The 25,772-nt window shown below is 44.6% G+C and overlaps 1 protein-coding gene across 11 annotated transcripts in view; it reads right to left on the bottom strand.

Moving 5' to 3' along the window:
* SMC6 (structural maintenance of chromosomes 6) overlaps positions 1-25,196 on the bottom strand; it is a 108,687-nt gene extending 83,491 nt beyond the window's left edge. For 10 of the 11 annotated variants that reach the window (XR_014786537.1, XR_014786538.1, XM_084826582.1 and 7 more), the window contains exons 1-4: positions 25,043-25,196; positions 21,300-21,448; positions 19,524-19,641; positions 11,233-11,338 (exon numbers count right to left, since the gene is read on the bottom strand). Coding sequence is in view for 9 of the 11 variants with exons in the window: in XM_084826582.1 (XP_084682708.1) it covers positions 11,233-11,338; positions 19,524-19,641; positions 21,300-21,443 (368 nt within the window). In the remaining 2 variants the exon portion in view is untranslated. The remainder of the gene's footprint in view (positions 1-11,232; positions 11,339-19,523; positions 19,642-21,299; positions 21,449-25,042) is intronic. The other variant, XM_084826576.1, reaches the window with a different exon arrangement.
* Positions 25,197-25,772: the final 576 nt, after the last annotated feature.

The raw sequence follows: 25,772 nt of genomic DNA, 5'->3' as shown, positions 1-25,772 counted from the left end.
CGATGAAACCCAGGCCTACAAGAAGAAGAAGAGAAGAGTGGTAGTAGTGGGAGACTCCTTGCTGCGTGGGATCGAGACCCAAGTACGTCGCGAAGACCCGTGGACTCGCCAGGTATGTTGTCTCCCGGGAGGACAGATTAGAGACGTGACTGAAAGGTTGCCTGCACTCATAAAGCCCACTGACAGGTATCCCTTTCTTCTCATCCATGTGGGAACAAATGATACCGCCAAGCGGAGCTACGAAGAGATCACGTCAGACTTTGAAGCTTTGGGAAGGAAACTCAAGAACTTTGGGGCCCAGATAGTTTTCTCATCCATCCTTCCAGTAGTTAGAAGAGGGATAGAAAGGGAACGAAAAATACTCCGGGTGAATGACTGGCTACGAAGGTGGTGCCGACGAGAGAGATTTGGATTCTGGGACCACGGGCTATACTTCCTGGAAGATGGGCTGTTGGCTAGGGATGGGTTGCACCTCACAAAGGCTGGGAAGAATGTGTTTGGCCACAGCATGAAGAACTTCATCAGGAGGGCTTTAAACTGAATCCTACGGGGAAGGGAGATGTAATGTTGGGGGTAACAATGGACGTAGGCGCATGCACTGCAATGGAGAGAACAGCGCTGATAGCGCCCAATAATAGTCTTCAGACACATGTAGGAAGAAAGCCAGACTATGAAGCACATGGTCTTCGATGTCTATATACTAATGCCCAGAGTATGGGAAACAAACAGAACGAACTTGAACTCTTAATACAGGAGGGAAATTATGACTTGATAGGTATAACTGAGACTTGGTGGGATGACTCTCATGACTGGAATACAGCAGTTGAAGGATATAACTTGTTCAAAAAGAACAGGAGGAACAGAAAGGGAGGCGGGGTTGCACTGTATGTGGAAAATACATATCTCTGCACAGAAATACAGGAGGAGGAGCTTGGTAGCCCCATCGAGAGCATCTGGGTTGAAATAAATGGAGCAAAGAATAAAAGGAACCTGGTGGTCGGAGTCTACTACCGGCCACCCAATCAAGGAGAAGCCAAGGATGAAACTTTTGAAAAGCAAATAGCCAATGTTTTAAGGAAGCATGATGTAGTAGTAATGGGGGACTTCAATTTCCCCGATATTTGTTGGGAGACAAATTCTGCAAAACATGGCCCCTCCAGGAAATTCCTGACTTGTGTGGCGGATAACTTCCTCCTACAGAAAGTAGAGGAAGGAACTAGAGGATCGGCTATCCTTGACTTGATCCTAACCAACAGAGATGACTTAGTGGATAAAGTAGCAGTTACAGGAACTCTGGGGGAAAGCGACCATGTTGTACTTGAGTTCTTGGTTCTAAGGGAAGCAAAAGCCGAGTGTACTCAAACGCGTACCCTGGATTTTAGGAAAGCTGATTTTAATAAACTCAGAACAATGATCAGTAAGGTCCCATGGCAAGCAATGCTAGCGAGAAAAGGAGTCCAAGATGGGTGGGAACTTTTAAAAAAGGAAATTCTCAAGGCACAATCACAAACAATTCCAACAAGAAGAAAAGGTGGAAGACAACAGAAGAAGCCAATGTGGCTTCACAAAAAGCTTAGGGATGACCTGAAAACAAAAAAGGACACATATAGGAAGTGGAAAGAAGGCCAAGTAACAAAGGAAGAGTACAGGCAGGTAGCACAGAATTGCAGGGATGGCGTCAGGAAGGCTAAAGCGGAGAACGAGGTGAGGTTAGCGAGGGATGCTAAAAACAACAAAAAGGCTTTCTTCAGCTACGTGCATAGTAAAAGGCAGAGGAAAGAAATGGTTGTTCAGCTATTAAATAAGGATGGCAAAATGATAACAGATGACAAAGAAAAGGCAGAGGTGCTCAATTCCTACTTTGGCTCAGTCTTCTCCCAAAAGAGGGTCTATGACCCCCCTGGCAAAGGCGAAGTACAGGCTGAAGGGGCAGGATTGCAGCTTGAGATCGACAGGCATATGGTCAAGGAACACCTCATTACTTTGAATGAGTTCAAATCTCCAGGGCCAGATGAACTGCATCCTAGAGTCATAAAGGAACTGGCAGAAGAGCTCTCAGAACCGCTGTCTATTCTCTTTGAGAAATCATGGAGGACCGGGGAAGTGCCAGATGACTGGAGGAGGGCTAACGTTGTCCCTATCTTCAAAAAGGGTAAAAAGGAGGAACCTGGGAACTACAGACCAGTCAGTCTGACATCAATCCCTGGGAAAATTCTGGAGCAGATCATAAAGCAATCCATCTGGAAGCACCTTGACAACAATGCAGTGATTACTCGAAGCCAACATGGATTTGTCAAAAACAAGTCCTGCCAGACAAATCTGATCTCATTTTTTGATCAAGTCACCTCCCTTGTAGACCGTGGGAATGCTGTAGACATCATATACCTCGACTTCAGCAAAGCTTTCGACAAAGTGCCCCATGATATCCTGATGAGCAAACTAGCTCGAAGTGGGCTAGATGAAACAACGATCATGTGGATCCACAGTTGGCTACAGAATCGGACTCAAAGAGTGCTTATCAATGGGACCTTCTCAAGCTGGGGAGAGGTAACGAGTGGGGTACCGCAGGGCTCAGTCCTGGGCCCAGTGCTCTTCAATATTTTTATTAATGACTTGGAGGAGGAGGTGCAGGGAATGCTGATCAAATTTGCAGATGACACAAAATTGGGAGGGACAGCTAATACTTTGGAAGACAGAAACAAAATTCAAAGTGATCTGGATAGACTGGAGTGCTGGGCAGAAAACAACAGAATGGCATTTAATAGGGACAAATGCCAAGTTCTGCACCTAGGAAAAAGAAACCAAATGCACAGTTACAAGATGGGGGATACGTGGCTCAACCACACTACGAGCGAGAAGGATCTTGGAATTGTCGTCGATCACAAGCTGAATATGAGCCAACAATGTGATGTGGCTGCAAAAAAGGCAAATGCCATTTTGGGCTGCATTCATAGAAGCATCGCTTCCAAATCCCGGGAAGTACTAGTTCCCCTCTACTCAGCACTGGTTAGGCCTCATCTGGAGTACTGTGTCCAGTTCTGGGCACCACACTTTAAGAAGGATGCAGACAAGCTGGAGAGGGTTCAAAGGAGGGCAACAAAGATGATCAGGGGACTGGAAACAAAGCCCTATGAAGAGAGACTGAAAGAACTGGGCATGTTTAGCCTTGAGAAGAGAAGACTGAGGGGAGATATGATAGCGCTCTTCAAGTACTTGAAAGGTTGTCACAGAGAAGAAGGCCAGGATCTCTTCTTGATTATCCCAGAGTGCAGGACACGGAATAATGGGCTCAAGTTACAGGAAGCCAGATTCCGACTGAACATCAGGAAAAACTTCCTGAGTGTCAGAGCAATACGGCAATGGAACCAATTACCTGGGGAGGTGGTGGGCTCTCCCACACTGGAGGCCTTCAAGACGAGGCTGGACGGCCATTTGTCAGGGATGCTCTGACTTGGATTCCTGCATTGAGCAGGGGGTTGGACTCGATGGCCTTGTAGGCCCCTTCCAACCCTACTATTCTATGATTCTATGATTCTATGATTCTATGTGCTGCAAATTTCTTGAGAAGTGTTCCATTTGGCCTCATATGATGCCCTGGTGATCAACTTATGGTCTGCCTGAAGGGCCTTGGTGACAGGTTCCAAGAAGTTTTCAAAGGCCAAACAAGCCACACTGTTTTGTTGTGAAGGTCTGGGTGGTGGATCCTGCCCTGCTCCCAAGACAGTAGGTTCATTTGAAGAGGCAGCCAGAAGATGTTTTGATCTGAGGGGTGCATCAGCATTGGGAACCAAGGCTGCTGGGGCTACCAAGGGTAAGAAGTATGCAGTGCAGTCAATCCCAAATGATCTTTGCCACTGTGTGCATAAGGAACAGAACTGGGGGAAACGTGTAGAGAAACAGCTCTAACCACTGGTAGAGGAAAGCATCTATCAATGAGTCCTGCCCCACTCCTGCCCTAGTGCAATACCAGTTACAGTGTCTGTGGATGCAGTTGATACAAGACACTAAGGAGGCCCCCCAGCAACAGAAAACATGCAAACTGCCCAGGGATATATGCATATTCATGGGAGCACCAAGTCCTTCTGTCTAGTAGGCCTTCCAACAAACTGTGAGGTTAATCGCAATTGGAGTCACCCTGTGTAGGACATACCAAAAAAGGAGCACCAGATGTAGCAGGGTGTGAAACCTCATTCTTTATTGTTCACATAGTTTATGGTGGTTATGATGACTATTACAACTGTGATTACTCTGTCACGAACATGGTTGTAGAGGGTACAAAATGGCCACAGCTAAGAGTTCCAGGATGCTGATATGGAGCTCCCTCCCCATAGGAGACCAAATGGCATTAATGTGAAGGCCCCCAAAGTGAGCTTAGCAACTCCACTGGGAGACATCACTGTTATGGATGAGACCGGTGGGGAGAAACTGATCCCTCAGAACAATTGTTAGCTACCTCTGTACCTCAGAAGGTAAGGTCAACAGCTTTCACTGGGAATCCAGAAAGTTGGAGAAATTCTGGATAAATCAGTGCTCCAATGGTCTAATGTACAGCCTTGCAAGTGGCACGACTGCTGCAGTGGCCACCATGAAACTCTAGATTCTCTGAACATAATACGTCATCACAGTTCTCATATGAGAGAGAACAGCAGCCAGTCAGATGAAGATCATAGCTCTGTCCCTTGATAAAAGGGCTCAGACAGCGACTCAGCCTGCGGGTAGGAATAAGACACCATTTTTCTCTATTGATACAGAAGCTGAATTCTCCAAGGAGGTGCAGTTTCATGTCAAGATGGTGAAACAGAAGCTGACAAGAAGGTGTGACTAGCAGCCAATTGTTTATATCCAGGAAGATACTGATGCCCTGAAGATGATGATGGTCAGAGACAAAAGCCATGCACTTTGTAAAGACCATCAGGGCTGTAGGAAGGCTGATATCTCTGATGCAGATATCTCTTCCTCTAAAAGAAGAGACAAATTGGTGGTGTGACAGAGTCTGCCTGTTGGGAGAGAGGCAAACCATAATGCACACCCAACTGGGATGATAAGCACCCAGAGGTCAGTGGTGATCTGTTGCCACATAGCTATAAAATCCTAGAGGTCCCCAAACAAAGGTCAATAGAGAACTCAGATAATAATGTCTGAGCCATCACAAAGGTCATCCTCCCACTCTACGAGCCTGTCTGACAAGAACCCTATATACTAATGCCCAGAGTATGGGAAACAAACAGAATGAACTTGAATTCTTAATACAAGAGGGAAATTATGACTTGATAGGTATAACTGAGACTTGGTGGGATGACTCTCATGACTGGAATACAGCAATTGAAGGATATAACTTGTTCAAAAAGAACAGGAGGAACAGAAAGTGAGGTGGGGTTGCACTGTATGTGAAAAATACATATCTCTGCACAGAAATACAGGAGGAGGAGCTTGGTAGCCCCATCAAGAGCATCTGGATCAAAATAAATGACGCAAAGAATAAAAGGAACCTGATGGTTGGAGTCTACTACCGGCCACCCAATCAAAGAGAAGACGAGGATGAAACTTTTGAAAAGCAAATACCACATTTTTAAGGAAGCATGACGTAGTAGTAATGGGGGACTTCAATTTCCCCGATATTTGTTAGGAGACAAATTGTGCAACACATGGCCCCTCCAGGAAATTCCTGACTTGTGTGGCAGATAACTTCCTCCTACAGAAAGTAGAGGAAGGCACTAGAGGATTGGCTATCCTTGACTTGATCCTAACCAACAGAGAAGACTTAGTGGATAAAGTAGCAGTTACAGGAACTCTGGGGGAAAGCGACCATGTTGCACTTGAGTTCTTGGTTCTAAGGGAACCAAAAGCCATGTGTAGTCAAACACATACCCTGGATTTTAGGAAAGCTGATTTTAATAAACTCAGAACAATGATAAGTAAGGTCCCATGGCAAGTGACGCTAACAAGAAAAGGAGTCTAAGATGGGTGGGAGCTTTTTAAAAAGGAAATTCTCAAGGCACAATTACAAACAATTCCAACAAGAAGAAAAGGTGGAAGACAACAGAAGAAGCCAATGTGGCTTCATAAAAAGCTTAGAGATGAGCTGAAAACAAAAAAGGACACATATAGGAAGTGGAAAGAAGGCCAAGTAGCAAAGGAAGAGTACAGGCAGGTAGCACAGAATTGCAGGGATGTCGTCAGGAAGGCTAAAGCTGAGAACGAGCTGAGGTTAGCAAGGGATGCTAACAACAACAAAAAGGCTTTCTTCAGCTACATGCATAGTAAAAGGCAGAGGAAAGAAATGGTGGTTCAGCTATTAAATAAGGATGGCAAAGCGATAACAGATGACAAAGAAAAGGCAGAGGTGCGCAATTCCTACTTTGGCTCAGTCTTCTCCCCAAAGAGGGTCTATGACCCCCCTGGCAAAGGCGAAGTACAGGCTGAAGGGGCAGGATTGCAGCTTGAGAACAATAGGCATATGGTCAAGGAATTAAATCTCCAGGGCCAGATGAACTGCATCCTAGAGTAATAAAGGAACTGGCAGAAGAACTCTTAGAACCACTGTCTATTCTCTTTGAGAAATCATGGAGGACGAGGGAAGTGCCAGATGACTGGAGGAGGGCTAATGTGGTCCCTATCTTCAAAAAGGGTAAAAAGGAGGAACCTGGCAACTACAGACCAGTCGGTCTGACATCAATCCCTGGGAAAATTCTGGAGCAGGTTATAAAGCAAGCCATCTGTAAGCACCTTGAAAACAATGCAGTGATTACTAGAAGCCAACATGGATTTGTCAAGAACGAGTCCTGCCAGACGAATCTGATCTCATTTTTTGATCAAGTCACCTCCCTTGTGGACCGTGGGAATGCTGTAGACATAATATACCTCGACTTCAGCAAAGCTTTCGACAAAGTGCCCCATGATATCCTGATGAGCAAACTAGCTCAAAGTGGGCTAAATGAAACAACGATCCGGTGGATCTACAGTTGGCTACAGGATCAGACTCAAAGAGTGCTTATCAGTGGGACCTTCCCAAACTGGGGAGAGGTAACGAGTGGGGTACCGTAGGGCTCAGTCCTGGGCCCAGTGCTATTCAACATGTTTATTAATGACTTGGAAGAGGACGTGCAGGGAATGCTGATCAAATCTGCAGATGACACAAAATTGGGCGGGATAGCTAATACTTTGGAAGACAGAAACAAAATTCAAAGTGATCTGGATAGACTGGAGCGCTGGGCAGAAAACAACAGAATGACATTTAATAGGGATAAATGCCAAGTTCTGCACCTAGGAAAAAGAAACCAAATGCACAGTTACAAGATGGGGGATACGTGGCTCAACAACACTACAAGCGAGAAGGATCTTGGAATTGTTGTCGATCACAAACTGAATATGAGCCAGCAATGTGATGTGGCTGCAAAAAAGGCAAATGCTCTTTTGGGCTGCATTCATAGAAGCATAGCTTCCATATCCCGGGAAGTACTAGTTCCCCTCTACTCAGCACTGGTTAGGCCTCATCTGGAGTACTGTGTCCAGTTCTGGGCACCACACTTTAAGAAGGGTGCAGACAAACTGGAGAGGGATCAGAGGAGGGCAACAAAGATGATTAGGGGACTGGAAACAATGCCCTACGAAGAGAGACTGAAAGAACTGGGCATGTTTAGCCTTGACAAGAGAAGACTGAGGAGAGATATGATAGCACTCTTTAAGTACTTGAAAGGTTGTCACAGAGAGGAAGGCCAGGATCTCTTCTCGATCATCCCAGAGTGCAGGACACGGAATAATGGGCTCAAGTGACAGGAAGCCAGATTCCGGCTGAACATCAGGAAAAAACTCCTGACTGTTAGAGCAATACAACAATGGAACCAATTACCTACGGAGTTAGTGGGCTCTCCCACACTGGAGGCATTCAAGATGAGGCTGGACAGCCATCTGTCAGGGATGCTCTGACGTGGATTCCTGCATTGAGCAGGGGGTTAGGCCCCTTCCAACCCTACTATTCTATGATTCTATGAACCCTGGAAAGGAGGAGACCTGGGATGTTGTTCAGCCTGAGAAGGATCTCTGTCAATGAGAGAACCTGAGATTGTTTGCCAGCTGATGACAACCACATGACGAAAAGTCGTTTGCAGTTTCTGCTCCCAGTCCAGAGTATTATGTGTGGACTCACTGAAAAGCACCTTCAAAAGGAAAATCTTGAATACAATTTACACTCTCGGTTACATGTGACAGACTGCAGTGAAGCATGCTTCATCAAATCTATGGCAGCTGCTTGTATGCCCGGCCGTGGGCTGCTAAGGTTTGGAGGTGCCGAGATGATAAGCCAGATCCAGGTTTGCTTATAAGGAGACTTTATTGATTACTTATAGCACCCAGACATACTCAATGGTTGGATCAGACAGCTTCTCTGAACCCAGAGCCAAAGGGTAAAATGGGTTTTATACCATACGTATTAGCAGTGAGGCAGCATGACATAAGCAAGCATTAATTAGCATTCGTCTGCAACTTTCCCAGCATAGACTAACAGTGCTTGGTGAGGAGGAAAGCAATCAGAACTTTAACTCGGCATAAACATAGCCTCACTTCTCAGGCACTTCCTAGGCCCTGATAAGATACCAGAGCTCGTTAGCCTGGAATATGCTGAGGCGGCAATATCAACCTTTGACTCATCTTACCAGCCAAGAGGCCCACCTTGCAAGAGAACTGCACTATGGATCTCTAGGCCCCTCTAAAACTACTGGTGACTTGGTTACAGGCCTGGGGCCATTACACTGCTATAGATTTGTAACTGCATCTAGCTATTTGCTGAGAGTTAACCCACTGTTTTGTCAAAAGGGAGGCCTCATGTTGAAATACTTGTGCGAGTTCCCATTTGTTATCTGGCAAGTGCTCAGAGGAAGAAGAGGCTTTTCCCCACAAAAAATGTTGAGAGCAAAACATAGAGGTTTGATAATTAGCTATCCTAAGACACAAAGTGGCCACTGATTAAATTTTACAGTCCAGGACATCGAGCCTACAGTTTTCCTTGTCCCTAGGTGCAGAATGGTCTTGCTGCCTGGATTTTTACTGTGTTGCTTATATTATGATGCACTTTGGCACCAGATGTTAAAAAAAAACTCAATGTTCATTTCCTGTACTTGATGAATTGTCCCAATCCTCTTTGATATTGGTGATACAATGGAAGGTTTCATCCAGGAAATATCTGCGAACTGTAGGAGAGCTGGATAGCAACCAATACTAACATGTTGGTATGAACAAACAAAAATATTGGATCTTAAATAGGGGATGCAGCGTACTGCACAGCACAGGCTTGAAAATAGTAGCTGAAGGCATGTAACCAAGTCCCCAATAGTAAGATAAAGGTGACCTACTTCAACACCAGCAGGCACATGGAGAATAGGAGGGACAGAGATGAGAACAGCTCCAGCACTCATCACTAAGGGTGTATAGCCTCCAAGACTCTCCTTGAAAGGTCTGTGATGGAGAATGGCGCCCCAGTAAGCAGACGGTATGCTTGGGAAGCCCAGATAAAACTGTACTCATAGTAATATTGGTCCAATATTGGTGACCAGCATGGAACTCGATACGTCCTCGATGATTAGTACCAACAGTAAGACCCAGCAGAGTCAATCGCTGCATGAGTGACTACCCTTGAGTCATGTTAAGTGAGGTCAATGACCTCTCTTTCAAAGAAAACTGACCCTTGCAAACTTGACCAGTGTCTAGGAGAGGAGTTGTGGGTGTCATCCCCACTGGTGAAATAGTTGGGGACTTCATAACGGCAAACTTCTCCAACACTGGAATAAGGGGAGAAAAGGCCCATAAACTGCCGATCTTGAAGTTCTGACTGATGCCTCAGTACTGACAACGACAACAACGTCTTCGAAACCACCAAAGCTAGCTGCTCTGTGTGTAGCTTGGATGAAGGCTTCAGCTTCACCAGCAAATTAGAACCAGATGTCAGAGTGTAGTAGGGGCACTGCAGGAGCTGCCCAGTACACAGTTCGGTATTGAGGCAGTGTCAGTATTGTTGACACTGCAACAGCTGATGTCGAAGCAGCCTCCATAGAGATACCGCAAAATCCCTCCAATGACAATGTCTTGGCTGAGCCAGAGGAAACTGCAACTGGCTGATCCATTAACAGGAAACCACAGGTGTAGAAAAGATCATCGAAGACCTGAAATTTGATGTATCAGAACCGGTAGCTTCCAATGCCCTCTCCCAAAGGGGGCTCTCAGGCAGGACTATTTCTCCTGGCATGGCATCTGAAGGCTTGACCCTGTCTACACAAATCTAGAAGATTATTTTATCCTAGGCATAGAAGGCAAAAGGTGTGTCAATCAGTTGGGTGACAACTTGCTACTATGAGTCAAGCACTTGCAGAAAGAGGCAACCCTCTGGGCCACAGGCACCTGAGGAGGCACTGTAAGAAAAATGCATACTCAAACAATGGAAACAATGGACACGAACAAGATAGAATGAAAATAATACATGAGAAAAAGGGAAATACCTGTTTTATCTAGCACTACATAGCATCCCTAGATGCTCTCGCTGTGGCGATCTAAAAGGAACTGAGCAGAAATGTGAGAACCATGTCCCACTGAATGTGTGATTGGAGGATGGGAGCAGGCACCTGCCAGAACTGTATTTCAGCTTCCTGAAATAGGCCCTGCACAGGCAAAGAACCCATATGTGGGACAGCACACAGACCACGATCAATAACCAGATAGATATAATTAACATGTACACTCAAGAAGCCATCTTTTAACCAAGAATTGTCCTAGATATCAAGTGATAATTAACCGGTTCATTTGTTTTTATTCAGGAGGGTCTCAACTGGCAAAACAAGTGATTCAAGTCTGACTTACAGTGCAGAAGCATCTTTGGAATATGTGATTTCAATAAAAAATATTACCCTTTATTCAGTTAATAAAATTAAATAACCTTTAAATGGGAAAAAAACACTCTTTATATTGTAAGTCAAACAGTGATGTGGGGCAGAAAATGGTCCAGTGCTTTATTTTTCCATGGAAAATTTTCCATTTCATAAGTTCATTAGTAAAAATGAATGTATGCCAATGGCAAGTACAATATTAGGCAAGCTTGGCAGTTTCAAAGTTGTAATTAATGTCCCTTCTGCCCAACATAATGGCCTTAAAAAGAGCTTGGTGTTCCTGCATGAGGGGCCACACATTCCACACCCATCCCTGGTCTTGTTCTTGTCTGTTCTGCTCCAGTACTGGAGCTTCACTTACCTCTGTCCATCTTTCACAAACACTTTCAAAGATGATCCTCGGTTTGTCGCTATAGCTTTTCCTCCAAGGCCAACAATAAGAGCAGTTAATACAGCACTCTTCCCACCTAAATGACGCAACATATGAACTCTTAATATTCTTTTAAGTCAGTTTCACAGCCTATACAGGATTAGTTTAAGCTTCTTCCAGCAAACAAAAAGCTTTCTTTTCTTTCTCTTTCTTAAGTCCTTTTCTAAGGAAACTACAAAGCTATACAGCACACAGTCACCTCTTAACATAAAAAATACTCTTTAGTTTATAACTCAGCTACGTTTTCCCATGGGACATGAAGTCAGTGGTAGTCTCGAACTCTTAAAAATGGAACTCTACCTGGTACTGCAGTGTTTCTTTCAGTGGAAGAGCACCACACCTAGTCAAGAATTCTCTCTCTCTCTCTCTCTCTCTCTCTCTCTCTCTCTATATATATATATATATATATATATATTTTACTGCAATGTAAACATCTTACTAGAGATTAAAAGTGAAAATTATGCAGCCAGATAAAGCAGTAGGGCAGTTTATCATTTTACTCAGATGATAATACAGTGCTGTGACCCAGGATCCATTGTTAAGTGTTCTGTGTGAAGAGGCATCCCCTCTACACGCTCTAACAATTAAGGTCTTCATAATACTGAAGATGTTTGTTCTGCAGAAACTATAGCAAGGAACTCGAAGCTATAGATTGTCCCTCCCTCAGGTCTGCGGGCTGAACATAGCTCTCCAAGTGGAGGGAGGCTCCAACTCCAGGGTATCAAGGCAGAAGGAGCTAGATGGGACTTGTGGTCAAGTAGCAGTCTACCCTGGCCACCATCCAGCCAGAGGAATATGAACAACGTGGCAGGCATCCACACAACTTGAGACACCTTTTGTGTGAGTGCCAACACCTTGAGGCTGTTTGTCCAGAAGCTGGGTGTTAGAGATTGTTTGATTTTATAAAGACTCTATGTTCCTAGACACAAAGAATGCAAGAGCTGGGTATTCTCTGAGTCTAATATTCAACCTCAGAAGATAAAGACTATACAGACTTGGAAGCCAGATATTCCCGAGGATCATTAGGAAAGTGAAAAATGTTTAAAATTGTTTACAACTATTCAGTACCTGTTTCAATTAATAAATTTGGAAACAATATAAAAAGAACTGTTATATGAGTGGAATTTTAACTATGATGACTAAGAGAACAATCCTACGGCACCGAGACCATGTGTGTGGGGGGGCATAGGATAGTTCAGATTCCTGGATCCGTGGTCGGAGTCAGGGCTCCAACCTCACACCCAGGAGTCTGAGCTCCCTGCCTTCTCCCACTCCCAGCCAGGGCAGAGAGAACTGCACCAGCTGCCTCTCCAAGCTTGCAAAAGCAACCTTGGAAAGGACACAAAGGGGGCATTTTGGTGGATGGGGAGGGGACTGAGGAGGACAGCTTATGAGGAATCCTCCGGCCTCCCCAGCCTCCTTCCCTCCCCCTCCCCGACACCTCAGCTAGATGGGCAAAAACACCTGTCTAGCTGAAATGCAGAGTGAGAGGAGCACAGAGGCAGATTGCCTCCACTGCTCCTCCTGCTCTGCATTGGATGGCTGTAAGCTTCCGACTTCGGCCATCCCCATGGGATTGTGCCCTTAGATAGAATCAATTATTACGAATTATGATGTGCAAGATCTTAACTATGATGAATATAGATGAGATGGAGATATTAATACTAATTTAATAGCTTAGGGAGCAATCCTATCAGGATAGGCGGCCGCCTCTGAACTCAGATGCGACCGCCTATCATGCAGGGCAGGAGAAGCACAGAGGGGATCGTCCCCTCTGTGCTCCTCTTCCGAGCGTGGGGCCATTCCAAGCTGCCTGTGAGGTAGCACAGGAGGCAGCGAAGGTCAGTTCCCAGAAACCGACGTATCCTATGGCCGTCTAGCCGCTGACTAGCGGCCATAGGATTGCTCCCTTAAGGTATTAAGCAGCAATGTGGCCCCCAGCTCCTAAAGTTACCCATCCCTGACTGAAACTGTGACTTGAACTAGAAAAACAACAACTGTGAATGACTTGTGCATAGAGCACAGTAAAATACATATATTGAACTTGTCTCTCGTATATGCCTAGGAGGCCCTGTCTATCACCCCTACACATATGGTGCCAGGAGAAGACTCTAAAATTGTATGACAACTCTGCAGTGTAGTCAGGCCTACACTACTCTAACCCCTACACTATTCTAACCCTCTGGGCAAAAAGGTAATTAACACTGGGCTAATTTGCAGGGATGGTATAACCCACACTTTCTCAGCCATAACTCTGCCTCTTGCAATATGGGTATAATAATCATGAACTTTATCTGCATGCATTGTCTAGGTAAATGTTTACAAGCTCAGAAAATAATTAACAAGATCTGAAGAAGAAAAATCATGAACACCTGGCTTTGCTACTACTTTTTGTTTTGGGGTATTTATTTATTTACAATATTTATATACCACTCCAGATCAAAGATTTCAGAGCAGTGAACAACAAGATAAAAGAATAAAACCTCAAAATTAAAATGATTAAAACATTAAAAAACAGATTCTGAACTTAATAAACCGCAGCTAGTCACTCAGGGAAGGTCTCTTGAAATAACAATGTCTTCAGGAGGCGCTGAAAGCAACAATAGACACGCTATTGCCCAATCTCAGCTAAACTAAATTCCTAGATTTTGAAATTATTTTATTTTAATGAGACAGCAATCACTTCTCAATAGAGAAGACCCTTGTCCCCCAAACGCTTCAAAATAGACCAAGAAGTTAGTGAGTATGTTAATCATTGCTAGGACTTCATTTATTGGCTAAAAACACTAAAAGGCGGGAGAAGACTAGTTTCTCACAAAACAAATGGGCAGAATAGCAGAACTTGCTTCACATCTCAGGTTCTACAGGAGCTAGAGACTTGTTTTTTTAAACGAAAGCTGGGAATCTGGAGATTTTGGCTCGGGGGGGGGGACTGCGCCCTCCCCGCCTTTGAACTGCCATGATGAACGGAGATTTAGGAGAGCCACCCCTCTCAAAAACCTTTTAAAATGTGTATGAGATTAAATAGACCTCTTCCCTTCACACCCCAAATTACTATTCATAGCTGCAACTTGTTGCTTAATGGTATTAGTACTGAGTCCTTTGTCAAGGCCCTCTTGCAAAAACTCTTAGGACATTTTTAATCTTCCCAGGGAAAGGCTCTTTCTCCTTCTCCATGGACCGGGAAAGGAAGGTTTTCATGTGATGCTATAAGCCTGGTTAGTAGACTCCTTCCTGCATGACAGAAGTGACTTCAGAACATGGCCCGAGTAACCCATCTGCCTCAGCCAAATCCAAGGTCTATCTACTCCAGCATTCTGTTCACACAGTAACCAACTAGCTGCCTGTGGGAAACCCATAAGTGGGACACGAGTGCATCATCCCACTCACGTTCCCCAGCAATCAGTATACAGAAGTATACTGCCTCTGATACTAGAAGTAGTATATAGCAGGGTGTATTGATTTAAATCCTCCAGCAAAGGAGATCGTTACCTTGTCGTGGTGCTGGAGCTTGAGCACCTCAATGACATCATGACCTAAACCGTGAAGGGACACCCAAGATGGGAAGGTCATGGCAGAGAGGTCAGGCTAAATACGATCCCTGGGGAAGGAAACAGCAACCCACCCCAGTATTCTTGCCATGAAAACTAAATGGATCAGTACAACCAGAGATATGTCGGTATACCATTGGAAGATGGGACTCCCAGGTTGGAAGATGGTCAAAATGCTAATGGGGAGGAACAGAGGATAAGTTCAACTAGCCCCAAATGTAATGACGCACCTAGCTCAAAGCCGAAAGGACAGCTAGCAGCCGATGGTGCTGGTGGTGAACGACGAATCCAATGTTCTAAAGATCAACACACCACAGGAACCTGAAATGTAAGATCTATGAGCCAGGGCAAATTAGATGTGGTTAGTTGGGAGATGTCAAGGTTAAATATAGACATTTTGGGTGTCAGTGAACTGAAATGGATTGGAATGGGCCACTTCACATCAAATGACCACCAGATCTACTACTGTGGACAAGAGGACCACAGAAGAAATGGAGTAGCCTTCATAATTAATAATAAAGTGCCTAAAGCAGTGCTTGGATACAATCCAAAAAATGACAGAATGATCTCAATTCGAATTCAGGGTAAGCCATTTAACATCACAGTGATCCAAATATACGCCCCAACCACAGATGCTGAAAAAGCAGAAGTAGATCAGTTCTATGAGGATCTGCAGCACTTACTGGATAGTACTCCAAAAAAATATGTTATTTTCATTACAGGAGACTGGAATGCTAAGGTGGGTAGTCAAACGACACCTGGAATTACAGGCAAGCATGGTCTGGGAGAACAAAATGAAGCAGGACATAGGCTGATAGAATTTTGCCAAGACAACTCACTGTGCATAACAAACACTCTCTTCCAGCAACCTAAGAGACAACTTTATACATGGACTTCACCAGACGGTCGACACCGAAATCATATTGACTACATCCTCTGTAGCCAAAGGTGGCGGACATCTATGCAGTTGGTAAACACAAGACCTGGAGCTGATTGTAGTTCAGATCATGAACTTCTTATTGCACAATTTAGAATCAGACTAAAGAAAATAGGGAAGACCCACAGATCAGTTCGATATGAGCTCTCTAATATTCCTAATGAATATGCAGTGGAGGTGAAGAATAGATTTAAGGGACTAGATTTAGTAGATAGGGTCCCGGAAGAACTATGGACAGAAGTTCGCAACACTGTTCAGGAGGCGGCAACAAAAAACGTCCCAAAGAAAAAGAAAACCAAGAAGGCAAGATGGCTGTCTGCTGAGACACTGGAAGCAGCCCAAGAAAGAAGGAAAGCAAAAGGCAACAGTGATAGGGGGAGATATGCACACTAAATGCAAAATTCCAGAGGTTAGCCAGAAGAGATAAGGAATTATTTTTAAACAAGCAATGCGTGGAAGCAGAAGAAGATAATAGAATAGGAAGGACAAGAGACCTCTTCCAGAAAATTAGAAACATGGAGGTAAATTCCAGGCAAAAATGGGTACGATCAAAAACAAAGATGGCAAGGACCTCACAGAAGCAGAAGAGATCAAGAAAAGGTGGCAAGAATATATGGAAGATCTGTATAGGAAGGATAATAATATCAGGGATAGATTTGACGGTGTGGTCAGTGAGCTAGAGCCAGACATCCTGAAGAGTGAGGTTGAATGGGCCTTAAGAAGCATTGCCAATAACAAGGCAGCAGGAAATGACGGTATCCCAGCTGAACTGTTTAAAATCTTGCAAGATGATGCTGTCAAGGTGATGCATGCCATATGCCAACAAATTTGGAAAACACAAGAATGGCCAACAGATTGGAAAAAATCAACTTATATCCCCATACCAAAAAAGCGAAGCACCAAAGAATGTTCAAACTATCGAACAGTGGCACTTATTTCACATGCCAGTAAGGTAATGCTCAAGATCTTGCAAGGTAGACTCCAGCAATTCATGGAACGAGAATTGCCAGATGTACAAGCTGGGTTTAGAAAAGGCAGAGGAACTACAGACCAAATTGCCAATATCTGCTGGATAATGGAGAAAGCCAGGGAGTTTCAGAAAAACATCTATTTCTGTTTTATTGATTATTCTAAAGCCTTTGACTATGTGGATCATAACAAACTGTGGCAAGTTCTTGGTGGGATGGGGATACGAAGTCATCTTGTCTGCCTCCTGAGGAATCTGTATAACGACCAAGTAGCAATGGTAAGAACAGACCACAGAACAACGGACTGGTTTAAGGTTGGGAAAGGAGTACGGCAAGGTTGTATACTCTCACCCTACCTATTCAACCTGTACGCAGAACACATCATGCGACATGCTGGGCTTGATGAAGCCAAGGCTGGAGTTAAAATCGCTAGAAGAAACATTAACAATCTCAGATATGCAGATGATACCGCTTTGATGGTTGAAAGCGAGGAGGAGCTGAGGAACCTCATGACGAAGGTGAAAGAAGAAAGTGCAAAAGCTGGGTTGCAGTTCAACCTCAAAAAAACCAAGATTATGGCAACCAGCTTGATTGAGAACTGGCAAATAGAGGGAGAAAACGTGGAGGCAGTGACAGACTGTCTTTCTAGGTGCAAAGATTACTGCAGATGCTGACTGCAGCCAGGAAATCAGAAGACGTTTAATTCTTGGGAGGACAGCAATGACAAATCTTGATAAAATAGTGAAGAGCAGAGACATCACACTGACAACAAAGGTCCGCATAGTTAAAGCAATGGTATTCCCCGTAGTAACCTGTGGCTGCGAGAGCTGGACCATAAAGAAGGCTGAGCGAAGGAAGATAGATGCTTTTGAACTGTGGTGCTGGAGGAATATTCTGAGATTACCTTGGACTGCAAGATCAAATCAATCCATAGTCCAGGAAATAAAGCCAGACTGATCACTTGAGGGAATGATATTAAAGGCAAAACTGAAGTACTTTGGCCACATAATGAGAAGACAGGATACCCTGGAGAAGATGTTGATGCTAGAGAAAGTGGAAGGCCAAAGGAAGAGGGGCCGACCAAGGGCAAGATGGATGGATGATATTCTGGAGGTGACGGACTCGACCTTAGGGGAGCTGGGGGTGGCGATGGCCGACAGGAAGCTCTGGCGTGGGCTGGTCCATGAAGTCACGAAGAGTCAGAAGCAACTGACTGAATAAACAACAACAAATTGATTTAAATCAAGGGAGTTTAAATCATGATTTAAATCAGCCAGAAAAATGGATTGAAATTTTTGCATGTATTTTCTGAACAGGGGTGCAAAGATGACCACTATGCCATGTTAATTTACAATGAAATGGAGTATTATTTACACTGGGTAGAATCCAACTAATGTCCTACTTAGAGTAGACTCACTGAAATGAATGGGACTTACGTTAGTCATGGCTAACTTAATCCCATTCATTTCAATGGGTCTACTCTAAGTGGGACTTTAGTTGGATTCTACCCACTGTTTCATTCTTGCAAGCAGGCTTTGCATCGCTTTGACCCAGTTTGCATGCCCCCACTGTGGCTTAAATAAGCCATGGTGGCTTGCAGTGTGTGCCAGTTGCCACTGTGACTATTCAAGCTACAAAACGGGCAGGGTGGCTTGGTGCCATGGGCAACAAGCCACCCAGAACCCATGGACCACAGTAGGTGCTGGTGATCATGTGAACTGGCCCTCTGTCTCAGTATATATATTTTGCAAGCTTTCCTTTTTACTAATAGAAGAAATGTCTTAAAATATTCCTATGTAGGGTCTTTCTCATGAGCAGCACTCATAGGTTAACAGCACAATCCTATACATATCTCCACAGAAGCAAGTTCCCTTGGGACTCACTTCCATGTAAATGGCTATAGAATTAGTCTCTGTATGAGACTATAGGGAGAGGCCCACTGGACAATTTTGTTTTCTGTTTTTCTTTGAAGTGTCACTCATTTCTGTTTCACTCTGTCTTGGTCCAGCCTTGCCCTCAAGTAGCAAACAAAATGCACATGACTGATACATTAAAGTAAGCCCTGATAGTTACTGGGCTAATAAAATCCAAATTATTATTTTTTAATACGGGGGGGGGGGAGAAATTAAGCATAAATTTTTATCTACCCTGCTATATTGTCTTTCTGCCTTAACTCCTCTGCCTTGCTTGGCCAACGCCATGACCACATTAAGCACAGAACAATCCTATCTAGCCTGTTTTTGCACATGCAATTTTAGTTAGAGAAACTGAAAGATCAGAACTTTCAAGAAGCAAGAGCTGTTGGTTAGGCTGGACAGAGCCATTTTCATGAGATGAAAAACTGAAATTAATGTCCATGTTTGAAAGGTAGGTAATTTCATTTTTATGAGACTGGAAGTGTAAGTTTAGTATGTTTATGGTGAGATTTAATTGTAATTATGGGGGGGTTAAGTTAGAGAGAAATTTAGCATTTTATTCATTATGTTGTTGTTTTTTAAATAAATTTTTATCCACCCTAGTACATAGCCATCATTAGTAACCATTCATATCATTAGCCTGCATGGCTCCAGGTAACTTTTGGGGATCGTCTTTCAAAAAAGTTATTTCTGTGTTATAAATTGTTGTGAACCACGCAGAGAACTTCAGCTATTGGGTGGTATATAAATGTAATAAATAAATAAACAAATGAACAAACAAGAAATGGGTTAAGGCACAGATGAAAAGTTGATACTATTATCTTGCCTGTATTAATGAATGAAAACTTACTTCCATTATTTCCAACTATAAAATTGACATTGGATCCAAAGCTGAATGGGCCCAGCATTGAATGGCACATAAAGTTCTTCAACTGGATACTTTCAATTATTCCAACTTCTCCTGATACCTACAAATACATTACAAGGACATTTTACATGCTGAAAAAACACCAATCTTTTGTAAACAAACTGGAAAAGTCACAGATCTTCACAATTGTAGCAGATGACTGAACACTGAAAACCCTGTAGGGTGGCTGCAGTACTTTTTACTAGCAAAATGCTCCGCCATTATCTTCCGTTTTCCCACATGCTGGAGGGAGCAATCCTATGGCCACTAGTCAGCAGCTAGACAGCTATAGGATATTTGGTTTTCTGGTAACTGACCTTCCCCCTCTTCCATGCTGCCTCAAAGGCAGTGTGGAACAGCCCTGTGCCTGGCGTTCGGAAGAGGAGCGGGGAGCAGCCAAAACGGGGCATTCCTGGGGGCGTTCCAGGGTGGGGAAAGCGGAAACGCGGGTACGACACATCCTGTATGTCATCCAGCAGCCTCCTCCCCCGCGCCGCCTTCCCGCAGCTAGACAGCTGAACTCGGCTGTCTATCTGCAAATGTAGGGCAGAAGAAGCACGAAGGGAACTATCTGCTCTGTGCTTCTCCTGCCCTGCACTGGATAGGCGGTCGCCTCCAAGTTCGGAGGCAGCCGCCTATCCCCACAGGATTGCACCCTAAGGCTACGATCCTATATATACACTTAAGTGCCATTGAACTTAATGTGAAAAATCAGTTGAAAAGTCAATGTGTACTTTTCTGAAGTTGCACTGTAGGTTTTAATAATTAAAAACTGAGCTTCTTCACTGAACTGAGGTCTACAACTTAGTTTATAAACTGCCCTTAAAGCCTAAACTGAGTCCACACTGAGGTCAAACTGAAGGCTAAACCTACACTTTCTGTTTATAAGCTGACTTTCCCACTACCTAGGTCTGCACTGTAACCCTTCTCAATATAGGACTATAGATTAGTTTTATCCACTTTCCAAAAATGGGTTTAGGGCACAATCCAATGGCCGCTAGTCATAGGATTGGTTGGTTCCGGAGAACCAACCTCCACCCCCTCCCGTGCTGCTTCATAGGCAGCGTGGATTGGCCCTGCACTCCATGCTCGGAAGAGTAACGCAGAGGGGGGGAAACGGGGCGTTCCTGGTGGCAGGCCAGGTGGAGAGGTTGGAAGTGCCGGTACAACACTTCCTATGTGTCATCCAGCTGCCTCTCCCTGCACTCTGAGGTCCCACGGCTAAACAGCTTGAAATCAGCTGTCTAGCTGAGAAAGCAGGGTGGCAGAAGTGCGGAGGATATCTGCTCCTCACACTCCTCCTGCCCTGCACTGGATAGGCAGTCACCCCGGGATTGGAGGCGACCGGTGATCCAGATAGGATTGCTCACTCCATCTGTTTCTGGTTGAGGTTTAATACAGCCACTTATGGCTGCCCTGTTATAGCAGAGCTGAAAAAGGTAAGTTTCTACAGAATTACCTCCCTGGGATTTGGCTCTTGGAACTTAATGTCCTAGGCTGTGCCCTTGTTTCAGCTTCAACTGATGATTAATAAATTAAATAAAAAGGTAGGACTTACCTTCTCATTGCACAGGTGCTTCTCATTGCACAGGTGTTTCACTGGACAATTTGCAACTGGGGCTCTTAACTAGGGCTCCCCTAGTGCTTGTCTGATCATCATTCATTTCACTGTCTTTCAAAGATAATACTGACAACTATGCTGTGAGATTTATAGCTTACCGGCTGTGAGTTAGCGCTGCAGTCAATCTGCAGCTGTGACAAATCCTCTTCATTAGGGTCATCATCAGAGTCATCACTAGATTCTTGTCTAGGCCTTTTGTTGGGCACTGGTGTTGGAAAACTTTGCTCTTTTCTTTTTGCCATAACTACTAAAAAAAACACAATCAACAAAAGTAAAAATTACCTCATTCAACACACAATTACTAAACACTGGCATGTTGCAGCCATTGTTTTAAATCCTATTAATTTCAATATGAGAAATTTAAGCAAGTGTTTAAAGTTTAAGCTCTCTACTAAAATCAAAGAGTCTTTAAGGACACAATTCTATGCATACTTAGACAGAAAAAAATCCTACAATTCCCAGGTTGCCCCAATGAATCATAGGGCATGCTGGGAGTTGTAGAATTTTTTTCTGTCTAAATTTGCATAGAATTGCACCCTAAAGGGCTTACCCTTGGCTGGATCATTTCCAGTATAGTTGAAGATCAGGTATCATATTTTAAAGAATTAAGAATTATTTTTGATTATATTTTTATTAAACGTTATTAGAGTTACCATTAGAAAAAGAATTCACTTTCATATACTGAACAAAGTGATACACTTGTCTAGTAAATAGAAAGAGAGTCATGCAGAGTAGCAGTCATTAGTGATGTTCCTCAACATTAGGAAGAGATCGCATCCTTTCAGAACATGATGTGAATGTAGTTCTCCATGGGCAGAATCTAATGCTGCCCTTGTGCTCACATCCATCCCTGACACTTCAGGTCTGCAAGCTGCCCCTACCGCTTGCAAAACGGCAATTTAGTGCTTCTGGAGGCAAGCCTAAATGAGTGAAAAACAGTCGTTTCTGGAAGGGGGCAGGTTGGCGGAGTTCACATAAGGGCATTCCCATTCATTTGGGTGCTTTCCTCCAGCAGTTCTAAATTGCTGTTCCACAAGCAGTAGGGACCATTTGAAGACCAGAAGTGGCAGGGCTGGCCGCACACAGTTCAGAATCGGTGGCCAGCTCTGCTAGTGGAAGGGCAGCATTGGATTCTGCCCCATAACCATAAGTGGAACAAACAAGTAGTTCAAATAAAACCAAGGGAGTCTGGGGTTTGTTTGTCTTTAAGATACTAAGCAAAAGTATAGGAAAGATACTGTTGTTATGAATCATAAGATCAGTCATGAGTTGTTGCAACAAGCCCCAAAGCCAATTTCAAGAAACTTATAAGCAGCAAATAGCGCGTGGATGCATGTTTTAAATTAGTGCATTTATTTGAAGTTGTCCTAACCACTTTCCCTATCTACTCAATGCAGTTCACAAGTTACTGTAGGTTTCAATGTTGAGAAAGTAATGATGCTACAATAGAAGCAAGTTCTTAATGTGACATATGTTACTGTATCACACCGGCTCACCATATTGAGATCAGTGTGGTATAGTGGTTAGAGTGCTGGACTGGGACTTGGGGGATCTGGGTTCTAGTACCACTGAGCCATGAAGCTCACTGTGTACCTTTGGGCCAGTCACTGACTCTCAGCCTAACCTAATTCACAGGGTTGTGATGAGGATAATATGGAGAGGAGGAGTACTGTGTGAGCCGCCTTAGGTTCCTTGCCAGAAAAAAAAGTGGGATATAAATACAGGGTGTTTCAAAAAGATGGACCCGATTTGAAATTGCTATCTCTCTGCAACCACGAACTGCCCATGAATGAAACCCTTACCACTTAAAAGGGTGGGGCATAGAGTTTCAAACGATTACCACTAGATGCCTCTCTCAGCACACAAACAGCCCCTAGCCTCAGAAATTCACAAGATGGCGACCCTGCAACACAAGGCGTTTTGCATTCTGCAGTTCAGCAAGACTGAATCCGCAATTGCAGTGCAGCGTGCGTTTCAATGGCGTTTTGGCATTGATCCGCCAATGCCAAAGAGCATTCATCGTTGGTACCAACAATTTGAGGAAACAGGATGTTTATGTAAGGGGAAGAGCACAGGGCAACCACACACTTCAGAGGAAAACGTGAGAAGAATTCAAGAGAGTTTTCAGCGTAGCCCGCGCAAGTCCACTCGTCGTGCCAGCTGAGAACCTGCGATCTCTCATACGACTGTCTGGCATGTGTTAAGGCGACGTTTAATCATGAGGCCATACCGGTTGCAGCTGGTACAGGCTCTTCATGCAGGTGACAAAGGAAACAAAAACAGAATCACGGCAACGGTGACTTCAGTGGAAGAAGACACTTTGAGAGGCGTTTGGGATGAATTCAACTATCGTCTCGATATTGTCCGTACAGCAGGTGGAGGGCACATAGAGCATTTATAAAATGGTTAGTAAATCTTGATAACTCATTAAACCCTTTGTAAGTTTTAGTGTAATTGTAACATGTTGCCATCGTGAAATATACTGCTTTGAAATTGGGTCCATCATTTTGAAACACCCTGTTTAATAAAAAAATTAAAAAATGTAGTCTGTGCACTAGGAGTGCATGTGCAGGGAAGGCAGGAGGATTGTGTAAGAGAGCAGTCCTATGGCCCTTAGACAGTGTCTGGAGGGCCATAGGATAGTTCGGATTCCTGGATCCAAGGTTGGAAACAGCACTCCAACCTTGGACCCAGAAGTCCAAGCTCGCCTCCCCGCCAGCACAGCAAGAACCACGCTGACTGCCTCTCCAAGGTCACAAAAGCGACCTCAGAGAGCAGGGAAAGGGGGTGGCTCTGTGGGCAGGGAGGGGACTGGAGAGGCCAGCTTATGAAGAGTTCTCAGGCCTGCCCAGCTTCCTTCCCTCCCACTTCACAGAGGCAGGGCTAGATTAGCAAAAAAAGCCTATCTAGCAAAAATGCAGAGCGGGAGGAGCAGAGGCAAAGATCACCTCTGCGCTCCTCCCACTCTACACAAGATGTCTGTCAGCCAGAGTTTGGAGGCTGGTGAGTGCCCTAAGAGTCTCTCATCAAGTGAAAAAAAAAACCCTAACAAAGTACCAGCAATTGCATCCTCATTAAAAAATGAAGCAGCCCAGCCCTGTGCAATACTGGGCCAACTTTACTAGTTTTTAAGAAAAATCTTAACACATTTTTTCAGTCCACTTTTATGACAAATTACTAGTCTTAGATCCAGCTTTAGTCATACTTGGCATAGACCCACTGAAATCAATGGGTCTAATCTAAGTCTGGCTAAATCTGCATCGAGCTCATTGTTGATTTTTAACAGGGTGTAAATTGATTTTAACTGATCACTTCATATATTATGTGCTGTGTTTTTATGTAATTCCCTACACATTGGGTGTGCAATTGTGTTCTGAAAGGTGGCGTATGAATCACTTACGGCGCAATCCTATCCATATTTACACTACTACTGCCGCCAACGATGAAGCGCCGAGGGCTACAAGCCTTTGCACGCTTTTTCGGAACTGCAGCCGAGAAAACGTGCATAGCTTCGGGCCATAAAGGCAAGCAGACCTCCCTCGTTATTGCCGCGCAACTCCGCAAGTAAGAAAGGGTTTCTAGAAGGCGGTTTCCCACAATTCCTATGCATACGGACTTAAAAGTAGGTCCCATTGAGTTCAGTAGGGCTTACTTCCAGGTAAGCCGGTAAAGGACTGCAGCCCCTCCTGCTTCGCGCGGGCAGAAGGCGTGAGCAGCCGCCTTCCGCCTGCTTATTCCTTCCCAGCAGCCCACCTCAGTGAAATCGAAACCGAAATGCTACGGCATCCCAATAGCTCTCACTAGGAGTTACCGTTGGGAAAACCGTTAAGAGGGTTTGTACCTGTCCCGAGCGCGCGCGCGCTCTCTCCCTTCTCAGGCACCTCAGAGGGCGCGCGCCACACCGCTGAGAGGAACAGCCCCGCGCGACACCCGAACGCGGGTCTTCTCCACGCCAACCCAGGAGGCTAGGCGCTCGCTCTGACCGGAACGCATGCGCAGTTCTCGATTGCTGGGGTTTTCTTTCTTCTCGTTCGTTGCCTTCCTCTTCCTGTGATCGCTATTGAGAGAGAGAGAGAGATTTTTTTTTCTTTTAGGAAAGAGATACATGCACCTCCACGTCAGGTTCCGGTATGCACGCCGCCATATGCGGGGAACGAGTATCGTGCAAAGGATAGGAGCCTCACCAGTGGCGGCTGGTGGCTCCGATTCCGTTGGGACTGGGCTTCCATTCTGGGTTTCAGTCAAAACCAGCCAGAACTCTGAAGGAACTATCCGAGGCGCTGAACTCTATCCCCAAAATGGGTTCATCGTCTTGGAATAGCTCCTTTAGAGTTCTGACTGGTTCTGGCTGAAACCCAGGATGAAATCATAGCCCCACTGAAATCGGAGCCACCAGCCTCCTCTGAGCCTCACAGACCTCAGTGGCAGCTTCCTGCAACCCGGCGCCCTCCAGTTTCGTTGGACTATAAAATGGCTGGCTGGGGATGATGGGAGTTGTAACCCAGCACATCTGGAGGGCGGCAGGATGGGGAAAGCTCCTCTACGGTGTCCAGACGTTACATGCCTCCCTC

Source organism: Heloderma suspectum, chromosome 1, assembly GCF_057233095.1.
Source record: "Heloderma suspectum isolate Gila_16-S chromosome 1, 16-S_ref, whole genome shotgun sequence".
Lineage (NCBI taxonomy): Eukaryota > Metazoa > Chordata > Lepidosauria > Squamata > Helodermatidae > Heloderma > Heloderma suspectum.
The sequence above is the reverse complement of the archived record's forward strand: the minus strand, read 5'-3'. Positions and strand labels throughout refer to the sequence as shown.